Below are 20,592 nucleotides of genomic sequence, written 5' to 3'. Positions count from 1 at the left end.
GTCTAAGAGTTTTAATGATTCCCTAGTCTTGAGCAATAAAAGCCACTTAAACATTTTAAAGTTATAAGGTCTTGATGCTGTGCAATCACAGAAAACAAGCTTTGAGAATATAGAGATTTTGTTATTTAAATACATAAAATATATATTTTTTAAAAAAGATATTTTAAATGGGATGAGGATATTTAAACCTTGTGGGATTTTAGAATGATCACTCAAAATGCACAGACTTCAATGACGAAGAATCTGTCCTTTTGGAAGTAATGCCTTAAATGTGGACTACATGGGTTCAAATACCCCCTTTTCCAAGACATGGTGTTAATCCCAGTTAGATGTTGAGATGTATCCCATGGACCAGTGACGTGGTTCAAGCAGGCAGACTTAATGCTGCTGAATGACCACAAGCCTAAGGTGAGGTGTAGCCATTTTGCCCAATAATGGCCAGCAGAATTTGACAGTTTCAGCCCATTTTAGCCTGCTCCGGATAGACAAGAATGTGACAAATCTGGGAATCATACAATGGAATTGATACTGGATTGTTTCCAAGAAGAATCTTGCCTTGAAATTATCATTATGAAGCCAAATATTAATTGTGAAGTAAAAAAAACAAGATGACCAACAAAAAGAGCCTTAGTACAGCATACAGTTATGCTAAGTTGGTGTAGCCAGCAAGACTCCATACACATCACTTGCACTGGAGAATGATTCAATGTTTTCCAGCACTGTGTTTATCAGAAGAGTTTTCTTTCCTATTTAGGTCAGTCCTTATAAACTGGAGATTAAATAATGTCTTGGAAGAGCTGTCAAACACTACAGTTCCACCACTTACCGCCATTGTCCATTTCCACTGTGACCGATTCTCCGCTCATGGGGAAAAGGCTCAGTGTATCTTCGTATTTCCCACGATACAGAAAAGAGTGGCCAGAAAGGCGAACAGAGACAATTTCATCATGAGTGCCAACACTGGAGAAGTGCCACTGAACCACAGTATCTCGGCAAAACCCAAGGATTTCACTGCTGTCAGACACATAACCATTTATTGCTAAAAGGAAAGCAAAGTAAAAGTGGTTTCAGTATTTTTATTTTAAAACTTCCTGTTCTTTGATGTCAGTCCACTGAACTGGACTCATGTTTGCACCTGGAAAGAGACTGGCACAGGGCTGAAAACACGGTAGTCCTGATGGAGATTCCATCTCTGGAAATATTATCGCTAAGGCCAGCAGGATGCTGCACCAAAATTTAGTTAACCCTTGCCTTTGCTTCAGGGTCCAGAGCCAGCCTAACTTCTAGTGGCAAGGCGTGGGTAGGCCTCTTCTCCCTGGCAGCTAGCAATAAAACAAGGGGAAATGGCCTCAAGTTGCTCCAGGGGAGGTTCAGGTTGGATATTAAGAAAAATTTCTTCATTGAGTGTTTAACCATTGGAACAGGCTCCCAAAGGAAGTGGGAGAGTCATCATCTTTGGAAGTGTTCAAAAAAACAGGTGAATGTAGCACTCTGAGATATGCTTTAGTGGACGTGGTGTTATTATGTCAGAGGCTGGACTTGATCTTGGTGGTCTTTTCCAACCTTTCTAATTCTATGATATTGCCTATTTCTGTCCTGTGCCATCTGGCACAGTTAGAAGTTCACTGACTCTCTGGAGGATCCCCTGATCCCATGTGCTTCTGAGAACAAGCAATCACTGAGGGCTCAGGTTCATACAAGCTTTCACATTATTCATCTTGGTATCCCACTCACTGTGCATTATGTTCGAGTTATAGAACTTGGGATCATCCCTTTTAACAGTGGCTGGGTTGCTGCAGTACTCCTTGATGTTATCCTCTAGGTACCAGCTCTTATTTTCATCGAACACAGCAAACACTGCCTGCTGCTCCTCGTCTGCCTTTTTCTGAAAGACACCCAACACAGCAGTTACATTTTATCAGCAGACTCATGCATTAAAAACTCAATCCTACAATCTCTTTCTTACTATATAAGCAACACAGGCTTCTCCAGAGTCCTGGTACGTGTGATCTAAAGACTGAGGGGTAGGGAGTACAGGCTCCAGACTTCAATCCTACTACTGCAACCCACCTGTTGGTGGAACACTGAGCAAACCTTGAGCACTGCTGATACATAGATGGTTTATGACTGGGCTCTCTGCAACAGAACCAGACTTCTCATTTGACTTGAGTATAAGTTACTGATATTTTTTTTTTCTCCCAAGTGATGCTTAAATCTTTGCCAAACAAGATTTCAATATCCGGTACAGAGAAGCCTTCTCCCAGAACTCTCCCATGCTGTTTTGGTTGTTCTAGATTCATTGTGCCTGGATTGTCAGATGCTGTTGAGCTGTCTCTGTTACAGAAAGCGATCCGGTCAGATCTGCATGTCTTCAGAGTATGAAAACATAATGGCAGCAGGAAAATTTATTATCAAGTCTAGAAATAGACTCAAGTCAGGCTGACCTTTTGTTGACCTTTCTTAGCCCTTGCTAAGAAACACAGAACATAATTCCTTTACTGCTGTGGACAGTTAGAGGACTGCTTCTTCAGGAGCCTATTGGTTTAACTGCTCTCTACAGAACAGTTCTCTAAGGGAAGCAAAACTAAATTCAGTGTAGACCAAATAACATTATTTGAGTAAAATCTGCCCAAACAACTTACCTGCACACCCTTTTGTGTCAGTGCTTCACTTTTACAAATCAGAAGTGGGCCAATCAGTCCGGAGGCTATATCTCTCTCAATATTTACAGCACTATGATACAGCCTTGTAATACATTGTGCATCCCGTGCAGTGGGTTGGTCTGATTTAGAAATTTTCCACTCGTAAGTGTATGTCTCCCCTGGTTCAACTCCTCTACTCTGGGTGCCATTGCCTAAGGAAAAACAAGAACATTAATGATAAAAACTCAGAGCCAGGTCATAATATCAAGCTGCATGACATTCTAATGACATTGGTGCAGTCAGGCCATTAAAAGCTACCTTGAGATAACTGAAGTTCAGCAAGAACTTTTGTGTCTCTAAAATCACAAACAAAAACAGAAAACTAAGACAACATAAAGAGGGTATTTGTCTCTGCTTAGGAGGTAATACCTTGGTTTCTCTATAAGGCAACACAACAGGTAAGCAGAGGCAGAGCACAGAACTGAGGTCTCCCAGTCGTGCACATTCCCAGCCACAGCACCTCCTTCAAAGCAACGAAACCATCCACAACACTTAGTGATATGCAAAAATATATTTCACAAATTTTTTACTTGTGGGATCCAGAGGATAATCAGCTCCTTCTGCCTTCTTTGCAAGTGTCACTCCATGGAAATAAATGCTGTAGGGTCGACTGGCCTTATTTTTGAATACAATCTATATTGATAGGCAAATGAAAAAAAAATTAGGATTCAACAAATCCTTGTCTGAATACATAATGAAGTTTCCACTACAGTAGAATTTGACTGGGTTTAGCCCCAGAAGTGCCAGGAAGGCAAAAGGGTGTCTTAAATACTGTCTGATATATAAACCCATAGAATATGGTCCCATTCTGCTGGACTTTGTAGAGCCCACTGAGTGAAGTTCAGCTGCTTACACCTGTGCTCTGAAGTCTAAACAGAACACTTGTTCTTCCAGCTACTAGGCACACACTATCTCTGGAAATATGAAGTTACTAACTGAAGTTCTTAAGAACCTTCAATATGGGAGAAAACTAATTTAAACCAAACCTTGTCCCAGATTCTACGACCCCAAGGGGATATGTAAGGAAAAAGCAAAATGTCCTGCCTATTCCGGATAAAATCAGGATTAAAAAAATAAAAAGAGAGAGGGAAAAGAAAAAAGGGAATCTGCTAAACCCAAATTCAGAGCCACAAAGTCATGGTGGAAATTATAGAAGTTAAAGGTCAATGAACTTTGTGATGCATCATTAAGTGACAACAGAAAGACAAGTGGATGTTGCAGCAACACAAGCTTGTAATGCAAATGTTTTGTAGTTTCATGGTATAACGTCATGAAAGAACATTTGATAATGGCAACTGAGTACCATTGCCTAAAACAGCCAGAAAAAAATATCAACATAAGAAAAAAGGGGCTCATGAAGTTCAGCCTCAACATCCACATCCCCCCAGAAGTCCACCCAGGTCTAGGGGTTTTTTCCCACTTTGGACCAGTGTCAGCATGTATTTTACAGAGTGGAACTGAAGCATGTTTATGCTGTAAAATAAAGCACAATCATGGAAACTGTAGAGGGAATGCTGAGAAATGCAAGCTAAACACTGTTACTTGTGATTATACCTTTTAACAGGGCCAATATTTATAACATTAGCTATATTTTTTGACAGACAACATAAATCAAACTAGTTCTTTTGTGTCTCTGCCTCAATGAAAATCATGCTATAGTATAAATAATCTCTGTATTTATGTTACTTACTTTGACTTTATCATTCAGTTGAGCTCTGATAATAGGGCCCAAGATTCCAGTTTCCTTGGGACGAGGATTTTCCAGGCGTTTAGTGAAGCTGGCATCAGCATATTGCCGAAAAATAGCCTTTTTATACCTTTTACCTATGAGATTTGAGAAGTTGTCCAAGTGTTGTGATTTATAGTGTCTTAAAAATAAAGGAAAAGAAAAATTATCAACAAAACTTGAATAGAATAACAGTAGAATCTGTTAAAATACAAAATTAGTATTCAAGCAACTGGTAGAAATCTCACTGCTGGGAAAAAAATCCAAACCCTAAACTAACCTAATGCTTTTCACCCCAAATTCTGACCTAAATTAGGTAAGAAGAATCTAGGACCATTACTTGTTTTTTGGTATTACATTTGACCAATTAATATCAGAATTTACATTTAATTTAACAGTGTACGTGCAAGAAAGAAACAAACTGAAGCAGCAGGTACACTTTCAAGGTAAGATAGAAATCACTGTTCTCCTTTTTCAAAGGCATAGTTGAGCACAGAGAAAAAAACAAAACAATTTGGTTACAGTAGCAAAGAGTCCAAGAGAAATAGGAACACAATCTTAATCCCAATCCCAACCAGGTACCACACAGTAAATAGTGTTACACTGGGGTTTCAAAAATTAAAATTGTTAATGCTGAGAGCAAAACTAGGATAAATACTGGGAATTTATTCAGAGCAGCTGTATACAAGTTGTCACTTGCACTTCAAAAAAAGTTACTGAACAGGCATAAATTCTGCAGTTTTGAACAAAGGAGGAAAAATCAGAGCAGTGAGGTGGTTAAGTAAGGCAGTGTGACTGGCAGGAAAGATATAAAAATTTGCTCCATGCAGTTCAAGAGCACATAAAGGAAGCAAATCATGCCAAAGGAGAAGGAGTTGTACAAACACTGTATTTCTCAGGAGGTATATGAAACTATAACCCTTAAAGAATAAGGAATTTGTTTCGTTCTGCTTAAATCCTTAAAGGTTCTTATGAATATCAGCTTGTAAAGGCATGAATAGCACTGGGGAATTGACACACTGAAAATTTAACCCCACAGTGCACTGATATCACTGTATACTATGACACCATGTATGTTACAGAATTCCTTCTATTTATCTTAAATTGAACAAAATAGCCCAATATGTTTACTTACTATGACTTGTACTCCATCTACATTGGTACCCTGCAGAGGTCATTTATAGAGAGATCTTCCTCCTGTTCCCTAAACACTTGATTGTACTGAACTTATAAAAACTTTCAATCTCCAGAAATATTCCCTCCTTCCCTTTCCCTTCCTCTTAGAGATTGTTTATTTTAGCAGAATTGATGCTGAAAAATATTTTAGAAATTTGGCTTGTATGCTACCTTGGACAATTCCTAAGTCATCTTCCTATTTTGGGCTCCCTGTGAGAGGCAAAAGAAAGTGTCCACTTTTGGGCTTCTCAGCAAAGAAAGTCACTGACACTGGTGAAAGTCCAGTAAAGGGCCACCATGGCGATCAGGGAGCCAGAGCACTTGGCATGGAAGCAAAATTCCAGTTTATCCAGTCATGCAAAGACATAGCTAAGGGAGCATCTTATCTTTATCTTCAACTATCAAATGGACATTATAGAGAAAGCAGGACCACTCAAGAGCTGCATAGTGAAGAGATGAGACACAAGGTGCAACATGAGGAAGGATGATTAGATACAAGGAAAAACTTTTTCACTGTGAAGTTGCAAAGGTGCCAAGGGAAGCTGAGGGGGTCCCTGTACTTGGAAACAATAAAAATGCAACTGGATAAGGTCCAGTGCAACTGGATCCAACTTTGCTGTTGGATACCAAGAGGTTCTTTCCAACCAGAATTATCCTGTGATTTCATGGTAACATTCCCTATTGTATTGACAAAGTTTTATTTTACCTGTCAAGGGTGTCTGGAATACTTGGGGCGTAATCCCAGGTAACTTCCTCTGCAGCAATGAAATACTCCCAGGTTTTGACCATAAGACGCTCTCTATAGGAGAGACGACTCTTCTTCACCTCTTTGTCCCCACAGTCCCTCACAGTGAGGTAACCATGCATTCCAGCTAGTTGAGAGGAAACAGGAACATAGTCAATTCCCATCTGAGGAACTCTTATGACTTCAGCTGTTTTTTACCCCCAAAACGTATCTCCAGCTCTTATAAGAGAGATATTTTTCTCATTCTTAAAAACAGAATTCCAACTATTGCTGAAAGATACCACTTCCAAATGATGAACAGCAAATATTTTCATGAGGTTGAAGTACCCTTAGCTGAGAGTACTCAGTTTCTCAGGAAACAGGTGGTTTCTTACTCATTTTATAATGTTGCTTATCTGAACAGCTCATAGAGACTTAGATGCTGGAGTACTGAATCACTGTTGCAGTGTGATGTGCACACTGCAGTAAAGCTGCAGATAAGAACATCTTTCAGTTCATCATGCACTCCCAACAGAATGCCCTGTTCTTGGGCAGTTTCTTAGCAAAATGACAAAGCCATCTGAAACAGATTAACGGTACCATTGCAAAACAGTAGAAGCCATTTAGGACATAGAGAAGAACAGCTTTACAGGTGCCTAATAAATAGATGTTTCCTTGCCTTGCAGGTGCTTTTGGACAAGAGAAGATATGAGCCACCTTCCTTCCTCAGTCACTGTCATGTTTACGGTGGTTGAGGCTCCTCCCACCAAGTTAACGGCAGAAACTCGGCGATGTCTTTGCTCCATGGACTGGCCATTGATATGAATGGAGAAGATTTCTGTCTTGGAACTCATTCCTATCAAGTGCCAGCTAATGTTGTCATATGCACAAGCCTCTAAATCTGAAAGAGACAGGAGAGTAGGGTTCACAATACAGGCAAATCATGCAAGTTCCCTATGCACCCTAGGTTTGAAGTGAATCTTCACTGAAAACATTAAAAAAATTGCTGTGATTGATGTTTGCAACAAGAGGAAGTTTCAGAAGCGTGTAAATGGAACAGATACCAAAATCCTGCATGTCAGTGGAAGATAGGCGTTTAAATATTACCTGCAAGTGACAAACACTTACAATGAGCTGGCAAAAAAAGGAAAAGTAGCAAGTGCCTTCTTTTGGAAAGCTGACCTGTCCTTGCTTGGGGAGTGAGGGGAAAGCAGGACAGGAAGGGAGAAGAACAAAGCAAGGATCTAAGCTAAAGAATTATGTGGTACCTAGTGACAGTAACTACCTTCTCCAATATTTGCTTAAAAAAATCCCCGCTTAAGACAACCTTTTTTATTTGCTCAATGGATGGGAGAGAGATATGAAAGTTGTTCCTTAGTAGAACAAGGGAAAAGCACTAGCAACAGAATAGCCCCACCACCATCTTCCTAGTCTTCTGACTTAATTGAGTATTTTAATGATAACTGACTTTCCACTTTCGGGAAGTTTTTCACCCAGTATGTTCTATATGCTGTAGAACCAACAATTCACTTAATCAAATCACTCTCTCGCCATCAGCTTATTAAAAAAATGAGGAACCTATTATGTCCTTTATTTTAAGTTAGGAATCTTTTTCTTCAAGCAGAAGTCTTCCTAGAATCAATCTCATTGTTCCTTTCAGTAATTTGGCATGACTTCCTTTCAGCAGCACAGTTTTTCTTCCAGAATTTAGATGCTCACAGACACATTCTAAAAAAGGCTGTATCCCATTTCTCCACATTCCCATTCTTGTGCATGAAAAGCAACTAAAGGTAATATTCAGTGTTCATAAATGTTAATTTAATTTCACATAAGCCTGAATGGTACCTGGTAACGTTCCATCAGTATAGCCATTAATTGTGTACTTGACCGATGCTGATCTTTGCCAACTCTTGTTTTCATCAAACACACCAAACATCAGTACATATTCCCTGTCAAAATGTTTCTGTGACCCATCCTCATTTAGACTTCCTATGAAGGAGAAACAACAGGTCTTAATTTGAAGCAGAAATAAAGCAGATTTCACATCCATGCAGTTGCATTAATGTACATTTAAGGAGCTTGTTTCACCTGTTAGCATGTACTGGCTGAGCCTGATCAAAACAAAGCCTTAAGAATGCTCATAATGTGATTTTATTTCTGAAAGTACTTTTGGATTGGCTAACCACCAAATCAAAAGTCTGAAGTATTCCAGAGAAGATGAACATCACACAACGAATTGTCTCAGACAATTTCTGGCAATGTGTTACACAGATCACCTAAATGAAGGGGAGTGTCAAACACCTTCTGTTCACAACCAGGTGCTGCCCTCGCTTTTCAGACTGTGAGGCAAGGAGAAGAGCGATGGCAGAGTCACCAGCAGTGTGAACAGCACCTTTTCAAGCACTGCACTGAGGTCATCAGCACCTTTAAAAAGCTTAAAACCGACCACTCAGCAAACAACACTTACACACAAAAGACTTCAACAGACACTGCTGCACTGGATCAGTTACAAGAAACTGTCCTGGTTGATTTTGTGATACAGATGCAATTTCTGTTGAGGAAAAATTCATTCTGGACATGCTACACAGAACTGGTATGACTTGTACTGATTCTTTCTACAGATTGCTCAAATACTTCCACTTGCTACTTTCAAAACTTTCATAATCTGGTCCCTCTGGATTACAGGAATTAAAAATGTGCCAACTTGATTAATCTACTTAGGAAAAGAGGCATTGAAAGAAATTATCTTTAATATAATCCTTTTTGTTTATGAGAAGTTACAAAGTTCTGTTTTTCTTCATGAAAGAAGCCAACAGAGGAATCAGATCAACAGAGGAATTTATCTACTTGTCATGAAAACAACATTCAGGCAGTGCTTTAACTCAAAAGTCCACTTAATATAACCTTACCAACTCTTAAATGTGTCTGACTGCGGGCAGTTGACCCCAACCAGCAGCCAAACACCCACTTCAATGCCTCCCAGTCCCCAATAGGACAGGAGAGAGAACAGGAAGAACAAAAATGAGAAAATTCATGGGTCAATAAAGACGGTTCAAAGGTGAAGGGGAAAAAAACAAGCAACACAGAAGAAATCACTCATTATCTCCCACAAGCTGACTGATGCCCAGTAAGTCTCTCAAAAACAGTCACCCTCTCAAAAACAGTCACCTGGGAAGTCAACACCCCTCGTTCTCCCCACGCTGCTGCTCCTTCCTCTGCCTCCAGATTTTATTGGAGAACGATGTTAATGGTAGAAAACAACCCTTTGGCCAATTTGTTTCATCTGTCCAGATGGGTCCCCTCCCAACCTCTTGTCCACCCCCAGCCCACTATCTGGGGAGGTCTGAGCAGGAAAAAGAGAAAGCCCTGACACTGTGAAAGCACTGTTCAGCAACAGCTCAAACATGGGTGGGTGTATTATCAATGCTAATAAGCCACAAATCCAAAACATAGCACCATATGCACTGCTGTGAAGAAACTTAATTCCATGCCAGGCACATCTATCAGACACAGTGCTCAGTCAAAAAGCTGTGTTCAGAAATCTTAAAAATATGCATACTGAGCAGTTTGACTTTGCTCTAGCTAGAAACATGCACTCAAATTGTCTTGAAGGTAGCAGTCACACCAGCCCATCTCAAATTCATACCCTACTCAAGCCCACAATGTATGCATTTGAGAAGCCTGAGAAGGAAGTAGTTTCAAAGTATTTGCCCAGATTAGCTCAACCAGTATGCCATAAAATGCGTATATACACAGAAAACCAGAGAAAGAAAACCCAAGAAAATGAGGAAAATAACAAGTCCTAGATAATACTAAAAGCAACAATCATCAGAAAAATTCAGGAGGAACATAATTAATACTAATGCCACTCCTTTGAGGTGATATGAGTAGGTGTATTCTGCAATTAAGTGGCTATGTGTCAGTGAGGAAAGTGTCCTTGTGCAACCCACGCTGAACCAGTGCTCTGTTTACTTTCAGGGAAGTTTTGAGGTCCAAGTCCATGCAGTCTACAGTCGACACAAAATTTTTGACTCAAACTAAATCTAAAAGCTAAATTAACCCAAGCTAAATAAGTCACAGTGCTTTCACTACAAGGATATGTAACTTGGAAAAACTTAGGACTTAAGGGACCAGTAAGAAGTTTAAGTAGCTTACACGATGGCATGTTCTTTCAATTGTCCCTCAAACCAGGGATATGTATCTAGCAGCTACTTACAAGTGCTACAAGACACCAGTTCTTATCAGTGGAGATGGAGTTCAATGGTTCAGATTGCTAAAATCTAAAGTTTCTGACTGCAAGCAAGAACAATAATCTGTTCAAATTTGGCCATATCTTCAAATGACTAGCAAAAGACACACTGCTCTGCAATTTTAAACCCTTGTTACACAAGAGTGAGTGTTCCAGGTTCTTGATCAGACAGCTTTTAAAAGACAATGGGTAAAACAATTGTTTCCTGCCTTATTCTCTGAAATGGCCGAACCATTTTGAATGAAGTTTTAAAAAATATTTATTCTATGACACGAATAGCAGTTAAGCAACTGAAAATGCAACCAGCACAGGCAAATGTATCTATTTATTAATGTTTTCTGCCCATCCCATAATTATAGAATGGAACTGCATGACAGCTAGCATTTAAAAACTTTAACATCTAAAAGAATGATGTTAAAAACCATTTGTTTTACACTGCATATAAAGATGTGAAAAAGAAAATAATATATCTTTTCTCATTATCATACAACCTTAACTTTGTTAGGAAATGAAAATGTATTACCTTATAGTAGTCTTACAGCATTTCATTACCTTTCTTACAGATCAGCAGTGCTCCAATCAGACCAGAGTTAAAATCCATTGTCATGTTCTCATGAGAATAGTAAGCATAAGTAAGACAAGGAAGGTCAGCTTCTCGTGGACTAACTTCCTCTGATATATCCCACACGTATGTGTAGACCTGCCCTGGCAGTACAGCATCATCTCGTTTTTCTGCAGCTGTTGTTCCGTCATCATAAAGGGAGCCTGCCAAGGAAAGAGACAGTAGGGTGGCACGAAGACAAAGAGCAATTAAAACACCTGGAATATCCTCCTACAATCAGTTCCAAAAGCTTGGTTTGTTTCTTGCTTATACTTCAGCTTCGAAGAGATAACTCATGATTCCACTCACACATTGTTGAGAATAGCAGGGGGAAGGTAGCTATTCCACCACCATCCTGTGTCTTACAGAGTCAAGATTTCCTAGAAGTATCATCACTGCCAAAAGGTTGGGCTCTTCATCAGTCTGACTAGGGTTAGGACGGCATGAAGCTTCAGCCTCTGCTCATTGATGCTCTGCAGAGGAATGCTGCTCACTCTGTCACCTTTTTACATGTCTCTCATAAAGCGCTGCCTGGGCTGGCATTGCCTTGCTGCCTTAGGCCTTTTGTACACTGCATATCCACATATTGAGCAGTAATGGCTCATGTCTATGCCTGCCATATCCAACAGATCTGCAATATGATAAAGGGGAGACAGAGAACTGAAATCTGAGGTGCAAAAGGCACATTAATTAATAAGAGAGTCAAACTGAACTGCCCATCACTTCCAATGAGATGTTCTGTTAAACTCAACGAGATGGACTTGCAAAACTCTTTTTGTACCCACACAGCAAACAAAGCCTTGCATAAATTTGTAAACTGTGAGTCAGAGCTCTGGCTCAGCACCCAAGGCAGGGCAATCCAAGAAGCATGAGCAACCAAACTCACTTCGTGCTGGTGCAGACATTTTAGTGTCCATTTGGTCATAGTTTATCAACTCTTTTTGCTAGTCTTGTGAGGGTGTGGAGCAAAACACCACAAAGCTGAGCATTAAATGCTGAGTATCAGAACAGCATGATCAGTACTGTTAGGAGACTGTGCATATAACACTCATACTCCTAGTGTTACACTGACAAACAGGAAAGGAGCTAACAATGGGCATGAAGTTGCAATCGAGGATCAAGAGGTATTTGTGTTACACATAGCCTCAAGCATTGGTCTGGAGCCCTCTCAACATTCATGCAGTACTCTACAAGTAAATGAGCAAAATATGGAGTTTTTACAGTACTTACCTTCTTCATTTTTGCTGTAAACTAGGCCTTGGGGATGAATACTGACTGGCTTGTCAGCCATGTTTTTAAGGTGAACTACCAAAGTATCTCCCACTTCAGCACGCAGGGTTGGTCCCAAAAGTCCTGTAGTTATTCAAGACAAAGAAAGAAGAAATTATTAGTAAAACAGTATGTTCAGTGAAACAAAGAATTCTCTCCCACATTAGAAGATACTAGCTCTCAAAGAACAAGTTACAAAATTAATAGAGAATGTAATAACACTGCATGTTATTTGATTTACCCATAAAAAGGCATATGGATACTTAAAGCCTGCAGTGCATAGTCAGAAATGTTATAAATTATCTATCTGGCAACTAGCACTTAAAAATCACAGGAAAATAGTAGATTTGGGGGAAAAAAAAGTTATTTACAGATACAGAAACTTTATCAAAAGATTCATCTTGAGGTTCATTGGAAATTTCCAGGAATCTTTCACATACAATTAAATTAAATAGTTTTAGAAAATGAACATTTTATAGTTTAAAAGCTTGGAGAAAGGCATCCAAACACATTACTTTAGTAGCACTTTGAATGCCAGAAGTCACAGAACAAAGAGATCTTTCAATCCCCAAATGTTATCCAAATAAATAATCAGTTCCACACTGCAAATTTCTTGAGGCATTTCCTGCAAAAGATTTCAAGAGCTTGTATCCCTACTCCCCAGCTTGCAAAAAAAAGCAATTGAAAAACCTGTTAAGACAACTTTTGGCTTGTTAGTCTCTTTTCTTTTAAACTATTTTGTAAATATTTAGCTTCAGGCCTTAGGCTCTTTCCATGTGAATGTACAGTGTCATCACTGCGCCTGTGCCATACAAATCTAAATGCATGTGGTAAATTCATCAGATGCTGAAAACAAAGGGAACAACTTTGTATGGTGCAACTGATGTGCAGACAGCCACATCCTCTGAAAGCCCAACCTCTCTATGGCCTTTGGAAGCCTCATTCCTGCACTGTAGAGACCTCATCCCCTGTGTCTATTTGGTTTTTATACAAATAATGGACACAAAAATGCAAGCTTGCTTAGGTTGCCACTGGCTTGAAAACAAGCAACAAATGAAAATACTCAGAACATTTCATTCCTGTTTACCTGCAAATGTATTTGCTGGTTTTTCTTTTTTAAAATCCACTTCATATTCTCTGTAAGAAATTTTCTTAAACACAGGATCTGAATGTTCCAATCTGAAACCAAGAGAGTTACAAAAAAATACTGAAAGGAGAAAGATTCTCAGAGATGCTGCTGTTGTTTAATGGATATCTCAAAAAATGAATCTTGGAAATATGTTTAATCACTTGCACATTTTGCTGAAGGCAAAGCACACAGTCCAACTCTTTGTAGTGTCTTCCCTTCTCCCTCTTACTCTATTGAATCTATGATGTTCCTGACTCAGATAATTTTGTATGGGGCATCCAATATCCCTACCTAGGAACAGTTCACCATTGATTTTACTGGTGGTTTTTACAGGTCCTTTTGATTCTGGGGTAAAGATGCCTTTGTTTTGTCCAAGACACAGAGGAAGATGTCTCAACCATACTTAACCTAGAAAGCATCTGACAAAACACAGTGAAAGAAACCCAAATTTCTTTTTATTCAGCCCTATGTTTGAACTTTAAGACTCACCAGAAGGGCTCTACAACAGCACTAACAGCAAGCTCCTGTCACAGGAATGACTCTGGAGGCAAGCACAAAACTGTTCTGTGACAACAACTAAGGATCTCACAGCAAGTTAGAAAATGAGAAACACTGCAAGTACCCTTAGTCTTGTTACATAAACGATTTGGCACCCAGCAGACCACGCAATGTTTTCTTAGAAAATATTTAGGCAAGCACCAGCACACGACGCTTCTGCAATGGAAATAATGACAAGAAGAGGGCTGAAAGGATAATAGCCCTTCACATTTATTGGTTGATTTACTATAGTATGTATGATGACTGAATCCAACAGTAATTCCACCTGCTTTCTTTGTAATGCCCTTTCAGGCACATTTGACAGCGAGGAGCTGATGGGCTGCTCAAGCATGGGGAGGCTGAGCAGAGAGAACAGAGAGAGCTCACTTCAGTGACATCCAGGGTCCATAAGGGGGAGATCTCTTGTGGAAGAGATCTCATGTAAATTCCTCTGCGACCCGCTCTTGCCACAGCAGAGTCAGGCAGAAGTAGTTCGTGTTTCAATTAATTCCCATCTCCTTAAAGTTGCTGATAAAATTTTGTTTAACTCTTTAAGGGGAAGGACGAAATCCATAACCTTCATTGACAAGAGCTGCCCTAACGTGGCAATGTTCAAGAGAATATGCATGTAAGACTGTGGGGTAGAAGAGGAAATTTATCAGTGCCAACTGTATATCGAGGAGGAACAAAATACACAGCGAGCTAGCACTTCAGAAATCTCACACTATGCAAGCAGGTCTAGTTACATAACTTTTAGGAACTGCAGCAGCAACACTGCTTGATGCAGAGATAATACATTTTCACTTAGCTCTGAAGTGCTTTATAAATAAATATCGCTTGTATGCGGTAACAAACCTCTGAGAAGATAAGACAAACACTCAGAGATGTTAGGTATCATTTTCTAGCCTGTATGATTGGAAAATTAAGGAAATAGTTCAGGAAGAACCCATTTTTTTTCCAGCCTCTCTTCAGTTATTTAGAACTAAAAGTACCAAAGTACACAGCTTCTACTGAAATCAGCACAAGCTACATACTCCAATATCTTTGGGATCCAAGCCATTAACCCTTCCCCAGTGAGTATATTTCTGTTCTGAGGATTTTTGTTTCTCTGTTTTGTTTTGGTTTTTTTTTTAGTTGGTAGTTTTGTTGGGTTTTGTTTGCTTGTTTGTTTGTTTTGGGTTTTAGTTAAATTTCTATAAGCTCTACAAATTTCATTAGACCCATTTAGGATGTGACTTGCTCTAAATACTTAGGCAAGGTAATTCAATAGACATTGCATATAAAATACTGCTGGGTTATCTCAGTGTACTTCAGCTGAGGTTTGAGACAGTCTTGTGAGTCTCTACTGCATGAAAACATCCACAATGTGAATTTCACAAAACAGCAGTTGATGCTTATATTGATGCATCCAGTGCAGAGAAGAATGAAGTTCTAACTAGTAAATTCACATGTCCAGGTCAATACCTAAATGGCATTTGGCTTCACATTTCTACATTTAAATCCTGTTTTCTTCTGTCTTGTCAGTTTGACTCTGTGCTTTTACCAGCTGTATTAAATTTTCAAGGGTGTTTCAGAAATCAGAGAAACTTTGTTGTAATTAAATCTTGAAAAAAAAATAGTTGCAAAGTCATAATATGAACTGAAAACATTTTTTCCATATTATCCTGAAATGCAATATATATTTAGAAAAAAAAATCACAAACTAAAAAAAAAGCAAGTCATCCACCTATATATAAATGTATATAAAAAAAGCAGCAGTATCCAAAAAACTTTTAATGTCAGAGAACAAGTAATTTTAAATTAATTTTAATGTTTAATTTTTAGTAATTTTTCCTCCTAATTCAAACAGAATTTGAAATTACATCCAATTTCTGTAATCTGTAGCATTGCACTTGCAGTGTTTATAATCCTAAGGATAGTAGTAGCAATAAAAATAACATATTTTATATTCTTGATTGGTGGATGCAGGTAGGCTGGCCACTGTGCAATATGGTCTGAAAAAAATGAAATCAGTGCTTTTATTTAATGAAGCAGAGCAACACTTGATCTTACAACCTTTACTCATGAGAACTCAGAATGTACATTCCACAAAACTCTTGAACAACTCAGAAACCACACAACTAGTTCCAAAGTTCATCTGGCTCTGATTTAAGTGAAAGTGATAGCATCCAAACTGGAACATTATTCCTTCAGTAAATTCTAAAGTCCTAAAGTTTTTGAAATCTTACCAAATCATGGCTCAACTTAACATTGCTCAACATCCACGTACCTAAAATAAATACATTAAAAAAACCCAAGCAACCAGAATTAAGCTATGCAAAAATGACAAAAGCAAGCCCTGGAACTTATTTAACAGAAGTGCTCTGAAAACATAAAAATAATTCTATCCACTAATGAAGCAAATAAAAAGGAGCTTTTAATATGTCACTAGCTCTAGTTCAGATCATGCTGTTTGAAGTCAACCAAATTCCTCTGAAATCAACAGATTTGGCTCCAAAGTCTTCCTGGGCTCTGCAATTTCACAAGAGATGGGAGACACAAACCACTTTTCAGTCCCAAGGGAGGATTAATTTCATCTTTCTTATCCTGTACTTTGTTACCTGGACTTTTCCTCAGGTTCCGGTCTGTAGGTCCAGCTAGTGATCTGAGCAGCTATGTAGTGCTCCCTGACCTTCACAGCTCCCGCCACACGCTGCTCTGAGTCTGGCCACCATGAACCAAGCAGAAGCAAGAGAAAAAGCTGCATGCAGTGCAGCGTCATGGTAGAGATGCCTGTTGATGCTGCTCTGGAAGACAAGGCAGAAACCACTGCTTTTATTGCTGTTGCTGCTTCTAACTTCCCCTCAGAAATGAAATAATTATGATGCAATAGGGTAACAGCATTTGCTATGCTCAGGTCATTGCTCTTCACCTCTGCCTCCCCTTACTGACAGGGATCCAACAGAGATAAAAAACTGTTTAAACTACCTTCCTTCCCCTCCTCCACACCACCTTCAGCAAGAGACAAGCACCAAGAAGAAGCAGCTTCAGCCCCACTAGGTGGTTGGGTCATTGTGTACTGAAGCAGCAGGATATCAGAGGCAGAAGATGATTTACATTACTTCAATTACAGGATGTTTGACCTGCATGGTTAGGAAGAAGGGGGGTGTATTTTCTATCTTCCCAGAAAACAGAAACCCAACACATGGCTGGCACTGATGGAAATTTCCCAGGTAGATGCTACACCTCCTAAGAAATCGTTCCTACTTTAAAAGCAAAATAGTGAAGGATTAGGTATGGGGACTAGAAGTGGGTGCAGAGCTAAAATCTAGTTCAGATCACCATGTACTGCATGTTCTAACAGTAAGGCAGCCGCCTTTCCAAATGTTGCCAGCTTCAGTTTGGTTCCCACTACACTCCCAAATACCTCAGGTAATGGGTAACCAATGGGCTTCTCAGTGGCAGCTACCAGGTCAGTGCAGAGACTTTTAATCTAGTCTTGACTAGGGTCTGTTGACGTTTATCTAACAAGAAATGATTAGGAAAATACCTTTTGATAAGATAATTACCAACATCAACTATATAACCAAAAATGTTTCCCTGCTTTTGCCAGTGCTAAGAAGTTTGTCAGAACAACAAGTAAATTGTTGATCATGCTTCCCACACACTCGATTGCTAGAAAAAGAAAAAATTCTATCTATTCTTTTGTGGACAGAATATAAAAAACAACATTTTCAATAATGTTTTGCTAATATTTTCAGGAAAAAATTACCTAAATCCCCAAATCAAAATATCTCCACTCCAGAACTAGACAAAAAGGACATTTCACTGGATTACTTCAAAAGAAAACTTGATCAATGCTAGGTTTAATATATTTTTTAACTGCAGAATGGCCTAACTGACAGCTTGGTTAATTCTATCCAAACTATATGGTACCATATGGCCTTAGAAGAAATAGGGAAGATGGCTAGAAAAATAAAAATTGATGAGGACCAATAGCTAAATGCTCCCTACCAAAATTCAGGATCATTTGGTGCATAAACCTGAAAACAATCATGCTCACTTAGACAGTGTAAGACTACAGACATCATTGTATATTTCTTTAAACAAGTCTTCCTGTGATTTTGTTTAATGAACTGTTTGCATTTGAAATTTCCATTTTAAGTAGACTTCTAATAATTTTCCTTTGTAATAAAAAGCTAAAATATTGCAAGCTAAAAATTAATACCCAGATTACCTGTTTAACCCCCCTTGCTTTGTGTCTGAGAGCTGGGAATCATCAAAGCTGACATCAACTGGTTACTTCTCTTTTATCCATTTCAAGGAATTTGGGAGTCATACTTTTGAAATTTCTTAGTCAATTAATTATGCAGTATCACTCTAAAAGTAGAAAGAATTTCTTTTGTAAGTGTGGATAATAATATTGATAGTTTTAAAGAGCAGTATTAAATTGCACTGGAGATACTTCCCTTTAAGCTACATTGATTACCATTTGTTACCCTTCTTTAATCCTTTAAGAACAAGAAGTCCAGTACTGGCTGCTTGGTTATTTTCTCCTCTTCCCACACTTCGAGCATCAATGTAAAATTGACCTGCTTGAAATTATCTGCATCAGCCTTAGGTTTTTTTATTTTTTCTTCTTTTATTTAAGCTATTCCATCACATTGTATCCTCTAGGCTTTGTGAAGTTTCAGTGTTCTGAAAATCATTAATAATTCAAAGACCTTGTTCCCTTCCACCTGACCATTACTTTCTAATATCTGCAATTATAGCCTGTCTGATGTTGTGAAAGTCTAATACATACATATAATTTTTTTAATTAACATTGGTTGCCTGCAAGCTATTACTATTAGTCCATGACAAGTGACTACAGAATATATTCTTCAGGCTGGAGTCCCCCAAGACAACACAACTTTATTGGCTATTCATATATTTAGCTGTGATCTTTTTTTCTACTTCACAACTGCACATGCTGCAAACTTTGTATTTATCCTCATTGCCTAACCACCTGTTCAAATGTAAATTACAAGTCAACAATGTCTTCAAAAAATCATGAGGTCAAAAGCCATGCATGGAAGAATGTGGGTCTTGTGCAGGCTAGCAAGACATTCTCTGCAGCACAATGCTATTCCCAAAACAAAACCTGATGTACTGATACTGAAATGCCAAATGAAAACCAAGCATGGAAAGAGAAGCCTCAGCAATACCTTTAAACACTAAGAGCAGGTCTGCATCTTCCAGCTGGGCAGATTACTGTCTTCTGACACCCAGTAATTATGGTCCTGATTTCTTGTTATGCTACATGAGAAAACACACTAAGGGTATACTTGCAGTCCTGCTCTAAAAGCTGACCTGTAAAAGTAACTGGCATTGCCAGTTTTCCACCTAGGTTGGGTGGAACAACCTAGGCTGATTCTGAGTTATCAAGAACAGATCTTTAAAAAGAGATGTAAAGTGTTGATGTGCAACTTGCTGCAAATAACAGATTAGGATACACAAGAAACTTGGTTCTACTTCATCAAAACCAATATCCTACGTGCCAGAGGGCAGTTATATCCTGATGCCTGCCAACAGGTTTCACAACTGGCGACAGAGAGTGAGCGAGTTCAGAGAAGAAAAAGTTGTACAACAATTGTGGAATCAGTTGCTAATAATGCCCTAAGTTTCTCTCTCATTCAAACACACAAATCAATGCACAGTGGCCCAGTGAGCATACTTTGTTTAATGCAGGGTGAACAGACTTCACAGGCAAACAAGGAGTTAATTATTGAATCCGCAGTGAACACGTGGTTCTGAAGTAGGTAAAACATAGTGGGGGCACTTACCAAACCTGCCAGGCACAACTGGGAACAGAGGCCACCAGCCGAATATCTTCACTTCTGCAAGTGGGCACTAAAGCCAAGAAAGATTAACCTGTGAAACTGCTCAGTTTAGGAACCGAAAGCAGACGTGCTATGCCAAAAAAAAAAAATATGAGCAGGCAAAAAGAAAAGATGGCAGAGAAACTGAGGCTTTCTTTCAGAGAACAAGTTGCACAAAAGAAGATGTATGTGTTTTGATGACAGCCCAAACAAGAACACATTGTGTACACTGGTAAGAGAAGGCAGGCTGTGCAACTTCTGTGGTCATGAACAAACTAAAAGGCAGTAAGAATGTTGAAGGGCATTTCAGTTTGCCCTGGCACTTCAGAAGTGCTTCAGAAGACAGATAATCATGTTGATTTAAACCTAAATACAGTCACATGTTTTAAACCTGTATTTTTTCTTAGCAGAAAAGCAAATGTCCCTTGTTAGAATTGGGTGTTTCTCCAGTCGATGTTTGCCAAAAACAATTATTCAGCAGGACCCAAAACTATTTGTACAGAGATGCTGAATTCAGTGAAATTATAGAAAAAAAAGAAATATGTTTGTTTTCTAAATACTGTGAAACCTAATTTCAGTGTTTCAATGAATTTGTCTAAAACCACTGGCTTGTGGTTTGAAAAAAAATCATTTTAAGGA

General features: G+C 38.9%; 1 protein-coding gene and 1 long non-coding RNA gene across 2 annotated transcripts in view; one reads left to right on the top strand and one right to left on the bottom strand.

The window, feature by feature from the left end:
* Positions 1–19,886, bottom strand: part of F5 (coagulation factor V) — a 36,826-nt gene extending 16,940 nt beyond the window's left edge. The window contains exons 1-13 of the mRNA XM_048293976.1: positions 18,330–19,886; positions 16,714–16,899; positions 13,535–13,626; positions 12,409–12,531; positions 11,130–11,342; positions 8,174–8,317; positions 7,008–7,229; positions 6,311–6,476; positions 4,393–4,570; positions 3,233–3,335; positions 2,643–2,854; positions 1,735–1,885; positions 827–1,039 (exon numbers count right to left, since the gene is read on the bottom strand). Coding sequence (XP_048149933.1) covers positions 827–1,039; positions 1,735–1,885; positions 2,643–2,854; positions 3,233–3,335; positions 4,393–4,570; positions 6,311–6,476; positions 7,008–7,229; positions 8,174–8,317; positions 11,130–11,342; positions 12,409–12,531; positions 13,535–13,626; positions 16,714–16,874 — 1,978 coding nt within the window. The 5' untranslated portion in view covers positions 16,875–16,899; positions 18,330–19,886. The remainder of the gene's footprint in view (positions 1–826; positions 1,040–1,734; positions 1,886–2,642; positions 2,855–3,232; positions 3,336–4,392; positions 4,571–6,310; positions 6,477–7,007; positions 7,230–8,173; positions 8,318–11,129; positions 11,343–12,408; positions 12,532–13,534; positions 13,627–16,713; positions 16,900–18,329) is intronic.
* Positions 4,761–8,911, top strand: LOC125321315. Its single transcript, XR_007201508.1, has 2 exons — positions 4,761–4,874; positions 7,015–8,911. It is a non-coding gene; the product is annotated as an uncharacterized LOC125321315 (long non-coding RNA).
* Positions 19,887–20,592: the final 706 nt, after the last annotated feature.

This window comes from Corvus hawaiiensis, chromosome 2 (genome assembly GCF_020740725.1).
Source record: "Corvus hawaiiensis isolate bCorHaw1 chromosome 2, bCorHaw1.pri.cur, whole genome shotgun sequence".
NCBI lineage: Eukaryota > Metazoa > Chordata > Aves > Passeriformes > Corvidae > Corvus > Corvus hawaiiensis.
The sequence above is the reverse complement of the archived record's forward strand: the minus strand, read 5'-3'. Positions and strand labels throughout refer to the sequence as shown.